Here is an 18,418-nt window from a genome sequence, read left to right on the forward strand (position 1 = left end):
GTGAGATTCAGCAATGGAACACCAATTTAAATGTGAATGACAATAACATATTTTTAAGTTTGAAAATCAAGCACAAATGATTCACTTCCATCTATTGTGCACCATACAGTTTCCATGACTCCCCTAGAAGTTTGCCCCTGCAGTATAATAAATTGCTACCAATGTAATAATGGCTAGAAAGCAATGTAGATCTGAAACATTGCAATGTTCTTGGTGTCAGAGTTGCAAAATAGGTCTCTGTGGGCAAAAATCATGGTATTGGCAATGGGATGTCTATTCTGTAGGTTCTAGGGGAGAATCTACTTCTTCCTTGTTTGTTGGGGTGTGGCCCCTTTCTTCTTCAAAGCTTAGGAAGAGGAATAGAATCCTTCTAACACTGCATGGCTGATCTCCTCTTCTACCTTCCCATGGTCCACCTAGAAAATCTCTAAGCTCCCTATTTTAAGGACAGTAGATGAGCAAAATTAACCTGTAGTCTTCTTTACTCTTAACAGATGAAGTTCCATATTCACATCTTCCAGGGATTAGGATTTAGATCTTGTTGGGCTTCTATTTTTCTGCATATCACACTCAACCTCACTATTTTTCTTGATTCATTTAATTTGTAATAAGAAATAAATGGTTTAAGTTGGGCATTGAATATCTTTTCCCTTAGATTTATGGGTTGTTTTTTTTAAACAAAGTGTAGATTAAATAAGTTAGTGGTAGGGATGTCGGAGGAAATGGGCTCAGCAGTACGGTAGAAGGTTCTGGCTGTAATGTTAGGTTTCAACTCAGTTTAATAATTAAATGCTTAAGTAACACTTCAGAGACTTATTCCATTTGTCTGTCATGACTGCTGTTAGATATTTGAATCTATTTAGATCAGAGAAAGGCATTTAAGGACACAAACTTCCACTCCATGGAGTACAAAAACTCAAGGATTTTAAATGAATGTTGTTTCCTAAACAGATTTCACCAGGTGCAGTTTAGATGAAATGTCTAAGATAGAAAAGGAAAAAAAAAGAGAGAGAGAGATAGAGAGAGGAGAGAGGAGAAAATGGAGCATCTGCTTGAGTGGGTCCTAAAATGCATTTTCATTTTCATTCATTTCAGGAAGGGAAAATGGATTCAAATGCTTATGAGGCAGCCCCTGTCTGTGCAGCTATGCAATTTAGGAGGTAGCTTTTAAGTTTTTGTTTGTTTGCTGTTTTTAGGGGGGTGTGAGGGGGTCTTTGTTGTTGTTCATTTGTTCATTCCTAGTGTTTTAGTAGTTACAAACAGCCTATCCTTAGAGTTCCACTTGGTTCTTCAGCCTTGCTCCTCTGGTCTGCTGCAGACTTGCCCCTGCTGTGTCATATACCATGTAGTTTTATCGACCTCCTGGACCTCCTGTTGTGTAGGCTAGTCATCCAAAGCAAGAGCAGCATGGGAACTGAGATTTTGGTGATTATCACAATGCCAAAATGACATAAATAAATGAAAATAAAAGAAACCTTTGCTTGTATTCTGTGATTGCTTTTGAATTATTAACCCACGCTTTGCACAACTGAGTTTAATGCCTAAATTTGCAGTTTGTATTGTTGGCACAGTAGTAGGCACAAAGCAAATGCTTAATAAGACTTTGTTATATTGAATGTCATTGAGAAGGTAGTATTATTCCTATTAATTGCCTGTCAGTATTCTCTTTTCTTAACTAGATCTCCCTCTGCTTTCTTGCCTCTGTGTATATAAACATAGAGACTTAGAAAGGGCAATGTCTCAAATGAATTGGAGAATGAAATTCAATTGTAGTTCCCCCATACTTTCACCATTCTATTTTATACCAAACTTGCTAACTTCTGCTATTAGAATCACACATTTTAAAGTGGAATAGGAACTTAGAGCCTCTTGCATACACTAGGAACTCAATGCCTGCATATTGTTGAATCAAAGAAGAAATCACAGATGAGGTGGTTCAGTAGATAGAGGAAATTTAAACAAGCATATTCCACGGTGTTGATCTATGAGAATCTCTCTCTCTTTTTTTTTTTTTCACAAAAATGCTATGCTTGAGAAAACATTGCCATATTGTAGATTTTCATTAAGGTGATTAACTAAAATGTTTGATTATCATACTCATACATATTTTGTGATATTTATTTGATGAACAAATGGATTCCAAGGTACATTAATAATTTCAAGCTCATGCAATGTATTAAGGAATGTCTTAATAGGTGAACAAGTTTATTTTGGAAACATTGGTTTCAACTCATTATTCTTAGTTTTAATTCTTATGATTTAAGAGAATTAAAGAACTGGAAAGGATATTAAATATCATCTACTACAACTCCTAATATTAAAATTGAATACATTAAAGCTGAATGATTATTGTACATATTTTACACTTAATATTAGAACCAGATCTGATGTGGAATCCAGGTCTTCCAATTTATGAGTTTACAGTTATTTCCAAATAGAATGAGAAATATCAAAACATATCATTAGACAGCAACTGATTAAAAACTATTTTCAAGATACTGTCATTGAAAGAGGTACATGAGATAAATGTTGCTTATGAAAACTTTGAAGTCGAGTTTCAAAGTCCACAATAATTTATAAAAATGTTAATGCAGCCAACGGATTAGTGAATGAGGAAGCAATGAGATATATTTAGTGTGAGAGCAATTAAGTTTTTAATAATCTGATATGATAGAAAATTGCTGGTGTCTGCATTTCAGGCAGTTAACAAATATGCCGATTACAGCCCCAGCAATAATTAAAAATACATATTGTTGGAGATCCCAAGGTTAGAAAAAAACATTAGTAAGGAGAGATCCAAGCCCGGGCCCTTCTGTGGCCTTCTCAGCAACATACAGGAAGGTGAAGAATGTTTGGATTTGCAGTGTCCTCATACAAAGGAGTTAAATAAATGAACCCCCTGGGTGAAGAGTCTCTTATGGGTTGCATTGATTAAAAACTACAATGGAGAAAAAGAGTGAAAGCTTAGAGATTAGAAACCGGGCAGGAGGTCTTTTAGCTAGCTATAATGTGGAAAAATGTAGGAAAGAAGCGTGTACAGTATTTGTCTGTGTTCCTCAAAATATGTACAAAGGATTAAATTTGACTTTTAAGCAAAAAACAAACAAACAAAAAAAACAACAAAAAACAAAACCTTGGTGAAGAGAACTAGTGTTAATAGAACCATTCAATGATAACAAATCCCAGGATCTGAATCCCTGCTTTGTGTCTTACTATTATATGAAAAATGCTCAAGAAGCCAACATGATAAATATGGACAAGAACAGTTACTTAAAATCCCCAATTATGCTTATTTATTCTATTTATGAGTGTCATTTTATATGTGAGGATTTGTATTTGGTGATTTTTTTTTTTTTTGACAGCTAGAGTTAGACAGTGAGAGAGAGAGAGAGAGAGAGAAAGGTCTTCCTTCCATTGGTTTACTCTCCAAATGGCCGCTACGGCCGGGGCTACCCCAATCCAAAGCCAGGAGCCAGGTGCTTCTTCCTGGTCTCTGACATGGGTACAGGTGCCCAAGCACCTGGCATCCTCCACTGCCTTCCTGGGCCACAGCAGAGAGCTGGACTGGAAGAGGAGCAGCTGGGACTAGAACCCGGTGCCCATATGGGATGCTGGTGCCACAGGCGGAGGATTAATCAAGTGAGCCATGGCGCTGGCTCGGTGATTCATATTTACATATCCTGTTCCTAATACTTACAAGGACCCTTTAAATTGGAAATTATTCTTCCCATTACTGGAAAATAGTGTTTCAACCTAAAGGAACTGAAGTTCAGAAAGGTGAAGTGATTTTCCCTAAGCCACACAGTGAAAAGACATCAGGTCCGGCACCACGGCTCAATAGGCTAATCCTCCGCCTGCGGCACCGGCACCCCGGGTTCTAGTCCCGGTCGGGGCACCGGATTCTGTCCCTGTTGCCCTTCTTCCAGGCCAGCTCTCTGCTGTGGCCTGGGGAGTGCAGTGGAGGATGGCCCAAGTGCTTGGGCCCTGCACCCATATGGGAAACCAGTGAGAGGCGCCTGGCTCCTGGCTTCAGATCGGTGCAGCGCGCTGGCCGTAGCAGCCATCTGGAGGGTGAACCAACGGAAAAAGGAAGACCTTTCTGTCTGTCTCTGTCTCACTGGCTAACTCTGCCTGTCAAAAAAAAAAAAAAAAAAAAAAAAAAGAAAGAAAAATTTGATGTTTTGCACTTTATTAAGAATAGAAAAATATCTAAATGCTAATAGTCCCATTTGATCATCTTTAACTGAGCCAAGTTTTGCTGATGCAAATACATTTATATAAACTTTCATCTTGCATCTGTGCAATATGGGTTAGAGTATGGTTTAATAGACCACTAGGGGCCGGCGCCGCAGCTCACAAGGCTAATCCTCCGGCACACTGGGTTCTAGTCCCGCTCGGGGTGCCGGATTCTGTCCCGGTTACCCCTCTTCCAGGCCAGCTCTCTGCTGTGGCCCGGGAGTGCAGTGGAGGATGGCCCAGGTGCTTGGGGGGCCTGCACCCCATGGGAGACCAGGAGAAGCACCTGGCTCCTGCCTTCGGATCAGCGCGGTGCGCCGGCCGCAGCGCACCAGCCTCAGCGGCCATTGGAGGGTGAACCAACGGCAATGGAAGACCTTTCTCTCTCTTTCTCTCTCACTGTCTGCTCTGCCTGTCAAAAAAAAAAAAAAAAAAAAAAAAAAAATAGACCACTAGGTGTTCCAGCTCCACTGGAAGTAACTACAGGAATTTATCCTGTTCAAGTAATTGAACTTTTCTGTGTCACTTTGTCAACTAAAATACAACCAGAAAGAGATTTTCCTGAGAATTGTGATACTTATTTGGGAATAGAAGAGCATTGCAATAGCAATACTCATGCCATAGTAAACTATGGTCTGATTGAAGGGGTTGAGTTAAGGAGAGGTTTTTCAAAGGCAAAAGGGAGAAACTGAGGTAGTTACTTTGATTCAAATTTCACTGGTGTTGAAGACCCAAGCTGGGAGTTGATGTCAGCTCACTGGTGGAGGCACCCCTGCTGGCACCCTGTTCTGTGGAGGCATCCTGTCTGAATTGTTGCAATCTTAAAGAATGTTAAAGAGAAACCTTGTTAGAGAACTCTGCATATGTGCAAAACATGCAGGGTATGGGATATGCTTAAAATGAGAAGGAATATCTTGTGTGGCTCTTTAACAAGTCCTTGAGAGAATCCTTATCTCAGATAGGCAGGCAGGAACCCTGTCTTACGCCTGGGTCTAACAAGAATGAGTTCATTTTGATATCAAAAACTTTCACACCTTTGTCCATGAAATGGGAAGAAACACCCCCTTACCTGTTTAAGGTTGCAAAAACGATGCAGTGATATATTCTATGTAAAAGAACAGTTAAAAATAGAAAATAATATGTAAATTTCAATTACTTTTTGACCATTTTTTTCAGCATGCCTGATATATGATAGATATTCAACCCGAGTTTCTTGAATAAATGTTCAATTTTGTTTCAACATTGAATCACTGTGGGAAACAGGATGAAAAATGGATCTACGTTTCTGTCAGCTTCTGGCATATCTTTATTTGAATAATTCTTTTGGAAAGTGAAAGGATCTGTGCTGGAGGAAGTCATGTCTGAGGAAGTGAAAGTAATGAGCCCTGCCTGTCTCATTCTGGCTAAGGAGGTGGAATATCAACACCTCTTTGGTCTGACATGAAGTGTCCACCACATGTTTGCTTTTTATCATGCAAATATTCAAAGCCTGAGACAGCAACCTTCAACTCATCTTATGGTGAAAAGATGTTTCACTGTAACTGAATTTTGTTTTTACAGTGAATAACTAGAAGAAAAATTAACTGAGTCATATGTATCTCTCATTTTCCATGCCAATATTTTCTGTGCTTAATAATGAGCAGTGTAGTTCTACAAAACATGGCTTAGATGAAGTCTTTGAAAAAAAGAACCAAGATAATCCACAAGCTAGATAACATCCCCTTGAGGAACTGGGTGACATTTTTTTTCTTGGAACCTTTGTGCACCAGGTCCTGGATTATATGAGGGGTAGACAAACTAGGGTCTAAGGGACAAATCCAGTCTTCTGTTAGTTTTGGATATTTTCTCAGATCAATTGAATTTTTAAAAAGTTTTTCCATACGGGGGGAACAAACAGAAATTTGAGACCAACTGGCATTTTAGGCTGTGGTAGCTTCTGAATTAGTTTGAATATTGAAATTCATAGTTTTTCTCATTTGCAAAAATCAGAATGTCAATATGATTTTTTGTAGGTTGGCATGAGGAGAAGTGACAAGAAATGTGAAATGAATAACACATTCCTGGCACTTGCTAGCTACAATTATATGCTGTCAGTATTAAATAGATTGTGATCTACTGGACTGAGAAATTTAAAGCACCATCTACATTCTTGGTTTCTGAAGTACAAATATAAGCAATAATGTTAAATAGGTAATTGTTTGCCAATCAAAAGAAATAGTTATTCTGCTTGCCTTTCCCCAAATGAGAATTTAATTAACTATTACCAATATCTCAACATGTTTCTTGATATTGACTTGAGTATGAAAGGATCTTGAGATGTCAGTCAACTACGATACCCCTGAAAAGTTCACAGATCTGATTAAAGTTTGAATTTTCTTCCAGATGTAGAGCAACAAATGCACTATGGAATCCTGGGTGGGTTTGTTCAGTGGCGCTGACACTGGCTGAGAGTGTTTGCAGATTAATCAAGGGCCTGTTCATTTGCAAGGAAAGATCTCACAGTATAAGATAGCTCCTCTTTAAAAATAAAACGCAGTGCTCCTTATAATACTGCAATGTTCTGCTCCATGACTGTTTCAGTGCTTTATGACTGACAAAGAGAGTCATTAGAAGTCTGTTTGATGGACATAACTAAGTGAATTGGAAAAAATAAAAAAGCCTTTCCAGCTCATTCAGAAATAATTGATGTGACTGAGACAGCTGTATGTAAGTTCCAGATAAGAAGACGATTTATGAAGAAACTACTGAAGCTAAAAAAGAAGGTGCAGATTTAAAGTTCTCAATAAAGTTGTCTGTAAGACACAGAGCGGTGTTCAATAAGGAAAGAGATTTAACCTGAGGTTCCTTTCAATAGATGGCATCCTTAGGGTCCTATCCTCTTGCAAATAAAATCCCCATAAAAGTAGAGTCACCAGGCTATAAAAAATGAACTCCAAGAGAAAAGTATCTGTACTCTCAGAACTTTGGTGTATTTTGTCTTTTACTGTAAGTGACATACGTGATGTGACATTCCTAAAGCTTAGGTCTTCCCTTTTCCCGTTTCTAAAAATGACCACTGCCCTGTCAAGGAAAACAATCCCTTCTTATTCTTCTAATTATAACTTAGATTTTTAAGTGTTTGTGATTATGGTACATGATCATTTTATCATGTGATGAATACTTTTTAATAAATATGACAGTTAAAATGAATAAAAAGGATTTATTATTCGTATATTTGTGAATATTCATCTGATCTCTGCTGCAGTTTTTGGAAATCATACATGAACTTTCTAATGAAGACTTTTAAAATAAGTAACACCTGGAACTGTTAGACATATTTAGCAGTGATTTTATTCTGCAAACAGCAACAATTACATAATAATGTTAATATTAATGTTAAATTCAAGATTAACTTACCCAGATATACAGATTATAAAGAGCCCATGTTATTGAGAAAGGAAGAGTATTTACCTGCTTCTCCAAACTTAAAAAGAAAAGTAATGAATCTGCAAGGTAAAATAAAAATGAGGCAGCTATTCTTGTAGTATAATTTGATTTGAGCCTTCTAGATATTTAAAAGAATAAACTTTTTAGACAATTATTTCAGTACCGTAGTGAATTTGAAATGTGTGAATTTAACTTCCCTTGAGCCCTTAGGGACATTGCCCAGATCTTGGTTTAAGTACTTTACGGTATCAATTTTGGAGATGCAATTTTGCAAAACGGTGTAATGAATCAAATGTTAAACTAATTTCCCCTTGCAGTAATGCTATAGAACACAAGCCTTCTTTCTGTAACCTACATGCAGTCCAACTGCTCTCCTCTTTCTCTCCATTCTGAGGTCAGCAGTATTCTGGCTTTGGCATCTGTTCACAGTTTCCTGAAACAAAACTATCAAATGCAAATAGATTTACTAAATCAATTACATTGTACATGCCACAGCACTCAACTTAATATATCTTATTTCTGTGTTTGTACTTTTAAGTCTCTGAGATTAATTTTATATGTAAGTGATCATTGCAGTCATACACCCCTCTCCTTTAGATCAACATTTCCAGGGAAGCTGGAGGAGAAGGAAGAGGCTGCCATCCCAAGGTCCCCCAATAGCAGAAGATCAGACATGGCAGGGAGAGGATCTCTCCCTAAACGTGGTTGCTCATCTCCATGTGGCCTATAGATTTCCAGGAAATAACATGAATAAGATTATAATCATTAAGAATGGAAAATGCTAGTTCCAAATCTATCAAGTTTGAAGCAGTGTCAGCACTAATGAATTTCCATCATCGGGGAATGGAATAGAGGACGAAGGTACATTCAGTGCTCCAGAGATCACATAATATCTGGAGTTGATCTTTGACTAGGTTTGTAACAACCTCAAGAATATCTGAATAGTCTATATTAGCATCAATCTTCAGATAAAAATCTCTGGTGTGTCCTAATGGAAACCAAAAGGAGGTTGATAAGTTCCATTCTAAAATAATTGAATATAGGAATATTCCTGTCCAGTGGATCATTAGACTCAAATAATTTTAGAAAGACTTGAGTGTTACTGTATGTATATATTTGCCCATATGGAATGCCGGCACTGCAGGTGGTGGCTTTACCTGCAGTGCCACAGCGCCGGCCCCACGGCTCGTTTTATACACTGTCTCATTAATTCTCAGAGAATTTGTTAGTAATTAACAAATATTATTATCTCCATTTTAAAGACCCTAAGCCTAAAGCACAAGAACCTAAAATCAGCTAACTTGTCTGGGGTCACATAGAAAGTCTATAGGATTTCTTGGGTCAAAATCCTATTTTTTATATTGTTTTTTCACTTTAAATATACACATGAATAACACACACACACACACATGAAATAATTCTTTAACCTATTTTAATATTTAATTTGTTTTTGTGATGATTTTTTTCACCCTGAATTTCATTTCTCTCTTAATTCAAGCTAGTTTACCCATATTCTTTGATTTCTGTCATTCCCCTCTCACCCTCTATTGTTGTACACCCCTTTTTCACAAATATCTTCAGATACTCATCTTAAAGCAAACCTACTTCAGTGCCACTAATAGAAAACAAAAGATAGCAACAATTAAATAAAACCCTTCACACAAATCTTTTCCTTTTAGCTACTACCCTAGTTCTCTTTTCCATTATATTTTGGACATTACTTTTATTCCCCATTTTTTTCTATTTTTCTACATACTTACAAATCTGTCTTTGTGTCTTATAGTTCAGGGATTTTGTGGTGATGTCTCTCTCAGGGATGAGTGGAGGCACACCTGGTAGCCAGCATTCTTCTGGATGTTTTGGATTTCTTCGATTCTATAGCAGTTGTCATTCTTTTTTGAAATGGACTGCTTTCTTGGTTTCTGAGTTCAATGGTGATCTAATTTTTCCATCCACCCAATTTTTTTATCATTTGCTGTTTGCCACAAATATGAGATCTGTCATGGGCTCCTAAATCCATATTATCTATCAAAATTCTTTTAGACACCTCAGCCCACAGCCTTCATTGCAATGCCAGACTTGCTACATTCCTAATTAGGTTTCACAGCATTTTTCGTATCTCCATTTTTGGGAAATCTGCTCACATGTTATTTTGTCTTTTTATATTCCTATAAGGCTTTCTATTTGTGTAAAAATCATTTTTGGAACATTCTTGAAATCCAGGAACATAAAGGATACAAAATAAATGCAGGTGTAGTGAATTGATGAGTGAGTCCCATCAGCCACACAGGCTTGCTTCATAATGGGCTTGCTGTTCATTCTCACTGTCGCTACCTCCTCTTAGCCTTATCTCTGCTAGGTAAGCGTGTCTGTATAGCTCACCCTTCCTAGCATAATCATCCAGCTTCCTTCAGCATGTCTTCTTCCTCCTCCTTTGTAAGGAATTATAACACCTTGTCCCTTTAATTAGGTCATTCACTCATCTAAATAAATAATTTCTTTCCACTCCCTCTTGTTTATAATGCTCACTCATATCCCACCCACAATACTTATATTAATTTTTTAATGCCTCCTTCTTGCACTACTTTTTCAAGTCTCTAGTATTCATGTCTTCATAGTTTGAAAGACCTGGAAGACTGTCACTCTACCTTAAACTCTTTTGTATTTTCATTCTTGGAAATTTGTTTTTTAAGACAAAAGAAAATCATTTATTGTACCTGTACATAAAAATATAAACTTCAGACACTTCAATTCATAGAATATCTTTATGACCTTTCCTTACCTTTGAGGCTCACAATGGAGTCATGAGTGTATGGATTCTGTCTGCAGACTGTGACTGTTCTACTTCCTGGAGCAGTTTGCTTTATTTGATGCCTTCACATATGTTCTTCCTGACTGTGAGGTTTTTCATTCCTTTCATGCCTTCTTCATTACCTGGGATGTTTTTAAGAAATTACTGATAACTGAGTCCCACCATGAAAGCCGATTCATTGAGTTTAAGTTGGGGCCAGGTATTGCCATTTCATTTTTTGCCAAGTTCTCTGTGATTTTTAAGAGACATTTAAGTTTAAGAACCATCAGTTACACTACTCTACTTCAAAGTATTAGTAATTAGTAAAGCAAAAGTCACATATGTAATACAATGTATTCCATGCCATACAGCTTTATATTTCTGCTTTAGTTGAACATTGTGGAATGTATAAATAAATTCTGTGTCAGTAGATCTAATGTGATATTGAAGGATGGTGGGTAATATTTGTCCTCTATCTCTCCCTCTCCAGTAACTCTCTCTCTCTCTCTCTCTCTCTCTGTGTGTATATATATATATATACATACACACACATAACATATTCATCCATGAATTATCTGTCAGAATAGGGTGCCCTACTAATTTGGCTCATGTTGCCAATGTAAACATTTTGTCAAAAGAATTGTGTTATTCAAAATGAGCAAATAGAATTTAAAAGATAATGTCATAATGCTGATGCTGTACTGTAGAGTTCTAATGGAAAATTTAAGATATGGCTAGGGCTGGTGATCGGCCTAGTGATTAAGATGGCAGTGGAATGATAGTGTACCAGTGTGTGCAAGTTCAAATTATGGCTTAGTGCAATTCCAGCAGCCTGCTAACATGCAACCTAGGAGGCAGAGGTATTGGTTCTATTAATTGAGTACCTACCTAGTATGACATGGGAGACCTGAGTTGAGTTACTGGCTATAGGACTCTGCAGATATTTGGAGAATGAATCAACAGATAGGAGTTTTCTTTCTCTCTCTCTGGCTTCTGCCAACCCCCATCTTAAAAAAATATTGTTTTAAATGTGGACAAAAGTGATGGTGATACTAGTATATGTTAAGTGATAGTTTTCATTTTGGATTATTGTTGTGAATTATGTTTTCATTCCTTCAGATACTATTTCAAATGAAAACTTTTTATTCAAAAAAAGCATTAATGAATCTATCTTCAATATGTAAAAAGATCTTAATGTGTAACTAGATCTTAATATTTCTAAATTCTAATATTCTTTTTCTTTAAAGTAGCCACAGTTGGGGTGGATATTTAACCCAGTAGGTAAGCCGCTGCTTGGGATGCCTGCATCCCATGTAGGAGTGCCTGAATTCAAGTCCTGGTTCCAGTTTTCCTTCCAGTTTCCTGCTAATAACCACATTTGGAAGCAAAAAGGTGATGGCTTCAGCATTTGAGTCATTGCCATCCATGTGAAAGAATCAGAGTCAGTTCCAGGCTACTGATGTCAGCCTGGTTCTGCCCCTGCTGTTGTGGTCATTTGAGGAATAAAAGAATAACTGGGGGATCTCTTCTCTTCTCTTCTCTTCTCTTCTCTTCTCTTCTCTTCTCTTCTCTTTTCTTCTCTTTCGCTACCTTTCACATAAATAGAATTTTTTTTTTTTAAAAAAAGCACAGCTGAATCAAGTAGAAAAGCTAGAAATGCATAGATTCTTATCAGTATATATTATAGAATAATAATTTTGACATTTTACCTTATAAATGTAACCTATCTCCTGTCTTCTGCTATTTCATCATTCTTTAGGTGAATCAAACATTTAAGCACAGACTCTAACCTTTACCCAATTTTTTTTTTTTAATTTGATAGATCGACAAACAGAGAACAAGCTTACGTTCACCAGTATATACCCCAAATGCCTGCAACAGCAAGGGCTGTGCTAAGGCCAGAGCCAAGAACTAGGAAAACAATCCAGGTCTCATCCCATATGAGTGACGGGAACCCAATTGCTTGATCTGTCAATAGAGTCTCTCAGGGTTTGCATTGGCAGGAAGCTGCAGTTAGGAGCCAAAGTTGGGAATCAAACCCAGGCACTCTTACATGAGACATGAGCATATTAACTACTAGGGTAAATTCCATTTCTGTTTTATACTTTTCCCCAAAAATGAAGCAACATTTCTCAGAATTTCTTACTTTTCTTTTCTCAAGTTATTAATAATAAATTGTAGAGTTTTGTATTCACCTGGAGCTTTCTTCTTAGGTTGATTCTAAATTATTTGAAAGTCATTAACAAGAGATCTTCTTTTATGTGTATATACTATATATATATATACACACACACACACACACACATATATATTTAACCCATTGCTAGGTCTTGAAGTAATAGTATGTCTGTATGACTTTAGGAGTTCCACATTTTGCTATTATAATTTTATTCGTTACTAGTCTTTGCTGAGTGCCTTCTGTATGCAGAAAAATGTAGTCTTGTTTCTGAGGTGAGGTCAATGACATCAATCATAGCAGTTAGTTGGGAGTAATAAATGGGGAACATATTAAAAGACAATATGAACACACAAGGTAAAGCATGGTATAAAAGGTGATTTCTATATCAACTTACAAATAAGGTGTAATATCACAATAATATTACCACAGAGAAATAAGAGAATAATCAATGAAATAAGGATAATGATTCTAGTAACTTTATTGCCAGTAAGTTGTGACTTACGACCTGTCTGCTACTTATATTAGTAGCACCTCATAATTGCTTTTGAATATTACAGTCTGGATTCAGTGAAATATTACAAAAAAGATAATGTGACTTAAGTGTTTCTCCATTTACATTTAGAGTCAGCCTTTCTAAGAGTTTCATTTTGAATTAGAATGAAAAAGATGTAAAGATTGTAGGTACACTCCAATAAGTGCATGAATGATGGGTTCTGTCTTTCATAACAATATAAAGGGATGATCTGTAGGAGAATGTGTTTGTCTTTACAAAAGTCAATGAGTAAATTAGGGAGAAATGCCACATTCTTCTTAGGTTTCTTATTAATAACTTACCATATTTCCTAGTCCCAGTTGTGATTAGACATTTGTACCATAAACATTCTGGTTGTAAATTTGAAAAAAGAAAAGCTTCTTTACCTTCCCACTTTTATTCAACATTATTTTATGGTTTGTAGTAGAAAAAAAGTGTGAGTTATAAATTTTAAAAAATACATACTTATGCCACTTTCACATTCATTTATGAGCTGAATATATGTGATTATTGCCAAGAATAGTCTCACACAGACAAGACAGACCATTTTTATGTTGTTTTTCCAAATCATTATTTTTATGTAGCCCTGTCAATACATAGCATTAGCTCATTTCATTTAGTGGTTGAGATAATATGCAGACTCTAGACATAGTAAATCATCAGTCCATGTGTTGTCAGTAGCATAGCCAATAGTGAGCTCCCACCGGGAACTTTTGCCTTATTTTGTATTCAAATTAAAGACAGTTTGTGATTTCACTTTTTGAACCAATTACAGATATAGTAAACACATAAAATTAAACTTTTTAGTTTATTTTGCATTCACCACTTAAGAAAAATTTTGTCTGTTATTTCAACATGACCCTTAAATTTCAAAGTCAGTAGGTAATATTTTCTGTAGGAATAAAGAAATACATTGCAATTTCCTAGCATGGCATCAAAATTCTTATTTGTCAGGTGTACTTATAACTGTTTGTCAAATGCCAGCACACTAGATTTTAGGGGTTTGCAAGATATGAACAAAGTATTTAAAAATGGTGTTTTCTTACAATGGATTAGTTAAATATCTATTGCATTCCCAAATCACTGGTGCTTGTTTTATGGAGTCTACGTATGCAAAACCTATTTGAAGACTACAGAACAGAAAATGTTTTATTATGCGGAACTAACGTCAGATTTATATGTGTGTTTTAGTGAAATTGCTATTTTCTTATCTGTGTTTCGGAAAAGGACTTTTTGGTTTTCCTTTAATATAATTGACTCTCTAGGCATTGTCTCAGATAATACCTAGGTAATTAACCAAATAGATTTCAACACCTGTAGCCATGTTGTATTGAATAGTTGTCCATAGACCTTAATGTATGTAATGTATGTATTTTTTGAAATGAGATCGTTGCCAATCTTGTATCTTAGTGACATTCAGAATCTTTTCTTTTGCAGCCATTTCGTAGAGTGACGTTTTCTGTTGTGAGTCAGCCTCAGGACCCACATCAGGGGTCACTGCAGAGTTGCTATGACAGCGGGCTGGAGGAGTCAGAAACACCAAGCAGTAAGAGTTCATCAGGGCCAAGACTGGGTGCCCTTCCACTCCCAGAGGACAACTATGAAAGGACCACGCCGGATGGCAGTGTTGGTGAGGCAGAGCATATGGAAAATGGTAGGGGCAAACACAACATCCACACACATCATCACGCTAGTGAGCCGTAATCAATAAACTCGTGAAGGTCAGTCTAAAACCAAAATAAAATAGCGGACACCAAAACTATTTTATTTTAAATAATAGAGATGTGCTAAAATTCAGAAATGCTAAATAAAGGAACATAACTGTATAGATAAATGTCATCAAAACTGCACCATCATTTTAAAATGCCTGTCATAAATAAATGGATATAGAAATACATCAGAGTAGTGCCTGCTATGAAAAACTCTAAATTAGTACACAATTCCTCAACCAAAGCCAACGAGAAAGGTCGGGTCTAATGGTTTACTTCTGTTCATTTTTGTCATGCAACTATTTCTTCAACTAGAACTCTCCAGTTTAAGTGAAAGGAAGTGGCAAGAAACACACCTTGCTTCATGTTTTATTTTCCCAGATATTTGGAAAGGCATTTTTCAAGCCTCTCTTTCCAAGGGAGAACGGAAATGGAGTCAAAGCAGAACAGTTTTATCTTGTTCTCCCTAGTATAAAGTACATGCTATTTATCAGAAGTCCCTTCTCACTTAAGTATAAAGTTTTCTCATTTTTGTTCAAGAGAGAGGAAGGAAAACATATCATAATATTCCATATTCTATCCCATTGTGAGAGGATTCTCTAATACCACAATTGCATTTATATACATTTTCCTTTCAGTTGTAAAGTTAGATTGAAAATTATGCTGTAAACATCTTCACATATTCCCAAAGATGATTGGTGATTTACTTTCTGGATTTCAAGTCATAATTATATGCCTGAGGAGTAGATTTGTGTCAAATAATGGAATGATAAAGTTCTACCTAACTTCATTATTATTTCAAATATTAAAAGAATATTTACATAGGGAAAGAAGGAAGAATCACACACATACATTTTATCTCTAATGAAAACTCGAAATGGATTTGTGTCTTTCACCCAAGTGAAATAAGACATTTTAACTTTTTGTTATATGCCAATTTCTTTATTAATGACATGCATATAGAGCACATTAATGCAGAGAAATACTGAATTTTTTTCTGGAAATTTGCCTATGAATATTGAAATCCAATATTAGAGAGCCATGTGTCATAAATGACCCAAGTGAAAGCATTGCTAAATTAAATCATGCTAAATATTTATCTGCATTGTTATTAAGTGAGAGGATGTGACATCAAAGTCTGATGACTGATGTCTCTCCTGACTAGCAGAGTGCAAATGACATTTTGTCTTATGGCTATAAAGGCATGCTTATCTGTGTGTATGGTAGTTTGTGCTTATGGGGATGGGAGTTTGATGTGGCTTTAAGGATTTAACGATCTGAGTAACTTTCTAAAATGAGTATAAAGTTTTGGTGTGGATTGCAATGCTGATGATAATATATGTAAGGCAAGTATGTTTAAACTACTTAACAAAAAATAAAATTTAGTTTAAAAGTACTGTAACTACATATATATGTATATATTTCAAATGCTAGTAAGACTCAGGATTTAATTAAGAGATATTACTATATCTTTTGATGATAACATATCATTTTACTTTGTTTTAAAACGTGCTTGTTTTTATTATAAACAACAGTATGCACAATTAAGTATTTTTTGGATGTCACATATATAAGTAGAAAGGACTTTGTCCCACTGGCATAATAATTGCATTTTAATGTTATTTTCTATTTTGTGAATTTATGGGGATTCAGTAACTTTAAAATATGAAAGGAATGCTAAATCATCAAATCATAAACATATTTGACAAACATAGGAAACATACAGGTTATGAAAACTTAATAGGTGAGCTTAGCGAGATAACAGAGTTTTCACTGAGACACATATCCAAAAGAAGGCTTTTAGTTTTTTCTTTTTTTTAATAACCATGTTTTAAGTCCTCTCAACGCAAGCATCATTATAATATAGCTGATTTTCCCTGGTTTTATACATGACTGACACTTGAAATTTAGTTTCTGTAATCATTTGTCATAAGGCTGTGATTCATGTTAGACCTGATCTATAGGTGGTGACAGAAAGCAAATGTGAAACACTTTGGGTAATCCAAATGCAGAAGTTGACACTGGAGTAAAGTTTTGCTGGGTTCAAGTGTTCAGATTACTCATCTAATTGCAATGTATGGTTGTATTGCCTGAATTTTGCTCATTTCATTTTCAGGATTAATGGGTCATTCTGACATAAATAGAATTGAAGTTGAAACATGTCAAGTATTCATTTTTCACATTTAATTTGCATCTTGGTAATCTGCAGTGTTTTGCTTGGTTAGGTTATAATCAGGATTTATACTGGATTTTCATTTGGTCTTCCTATGAAAGTACCATTTTGGATATTCTTCTAGTTCCTATTAATATAACCCCCAACATTTTCCTTCAATTTAGCCTATGTGATACAATGCAGTTAAAAAGAACTGTTTGGCATTAACTTTTGTTGAAAAGGTTAGAAGATAGTTTCCAGTGTGATAGCATATAACATTCCAACATCATGATACAAACTAGGGATTAATCAAGATAGCTAATGATAGAAATAAGCTGTCAGAGATGCTGTGGCAATGAAGTAACTGAAACAAAATAATTAAATAAGTAGTGAAATTTATTTACCTTTTCTGAAGGCTTTTATCTGCCTTTGTAGTTTACCATAAAACAAAGTTTCATTAAGACAGCCTAAAGGCACAATTCTCTTTTCTACTAGCTTTACCCTATATTTTGATCCACATTACTCCCAAATAAAGAATGAGGTTTTATTTTCTTATTAGCTGAGAAAAAGAATCTACCATAAGAATAAATATAATGTAGAATGAAATCCACCAATTTGAACTTCTAAATTTGTGATAATTATATCCTTTAGGTCTCTACAAAGTAATAATTGAAATTATATCATTTAGAAAATATTTTAAGAAAACTGTATGAATTATGCATATACTCATGACAAAGACCACTAAGGTAGTTTTTTGCCTTTAATTATCAGCATGATTATTACATACTAATCTGTTGAGGGCTATCATTGAGTGATTTGTTATTCATTAGTGGAATAGCAATATTTTAAAGTATGGAGTCCATGGTTGTAAGTTGATAATATTAAAATATTTGATAACAAAAATACTAAAATTGAAATATATTGCAATGAATTTATGATTCAAGTGAAAGCCAAACATCACGCTTTAAAACACCATCATGCTAACGGCAAATATTGACTACATGAATGCATTCCCTTGTCTTGATTATACAGTAGGCTTCAGTCTTTCTCCTGAAGTGGTGTTTAACACCTTCTTTAGAACTGAGCTAAATATTTATCTTGGTCCCTGCTTTCATGCCATGATCTACTTATGCTTTCCAAAGCCCCTTCTGAATTATCTTTGCAAAGGTGGCTTGTCTTTGCTATATATGGCTTGATCATATCCTAGTGTTTAATAAGCTAAGCTACAGAAAACACTCAACTTGGCATCTGTCCGAACTTTGCCATCAGCATTGGGTAGGTCAAACATTTTTTTCTCTTTCTGCTTCTGATTCTCTGTAAAGCAAATGAATAAATTAACTCTGATATCTTACCCAGCAATCTGATTTTCCCTTTGCATTCAATTTTCCTTGTA

General features: G+C 35.6%; 1 protein-coding gene across 15 annotated transcripts in view; it reads left to right on the forward strand.

Moving 5' to 3' along the window:
- Positions 1-18,418, forward strand: part of PCDH7 (protocadherin 7) — a 434,348-nt gene that overhangs the window by 194,805 nt on the left and 221,125 nt on the right. For 9 of the 15 annotated variants that reach the window (XR_011386851.1, XM_070069611.1, XM_070069609.1 and 6 more), the window contains exon 2: positions 14,602-14,818. The exons of 1 other annotated variant lie outside the window; for it this stretch is intronic. Coding sequence is in view for 13 of the 14 variants with exons in the window: in XM_070069611.1 (XP_069925712.1) it covers positions 14,602-14,818 (217 nt within the window). In the remaining variant the exon portion in view is untranslated. Of the gene's footprint in view, positions 1-14,601; positions 14,886-18,418 lie in introns of all 15 variants that reach the window. 5 more of the 15 variants (XM_070069613.1, XM_070069605.1, XM_070069606.1 and 2 more) reach the window with 3 other exon arrangements.

Source organism: Oryctolagus cuniculus, chromosome 2 (assembly GCF_964237555.1).
Source record: "Oryctolagus cuniculus chromosome 2, mOryCun1.1, whole genome shotgun sequence".
NCBI classification, from domain to species: domain Eukaryota; kingdom Metazoa; phylum Chordata; class Mammalia; order Lagomorpha; family Leporidae; genus Oryctolagus; species Oryctolagus cuniculus.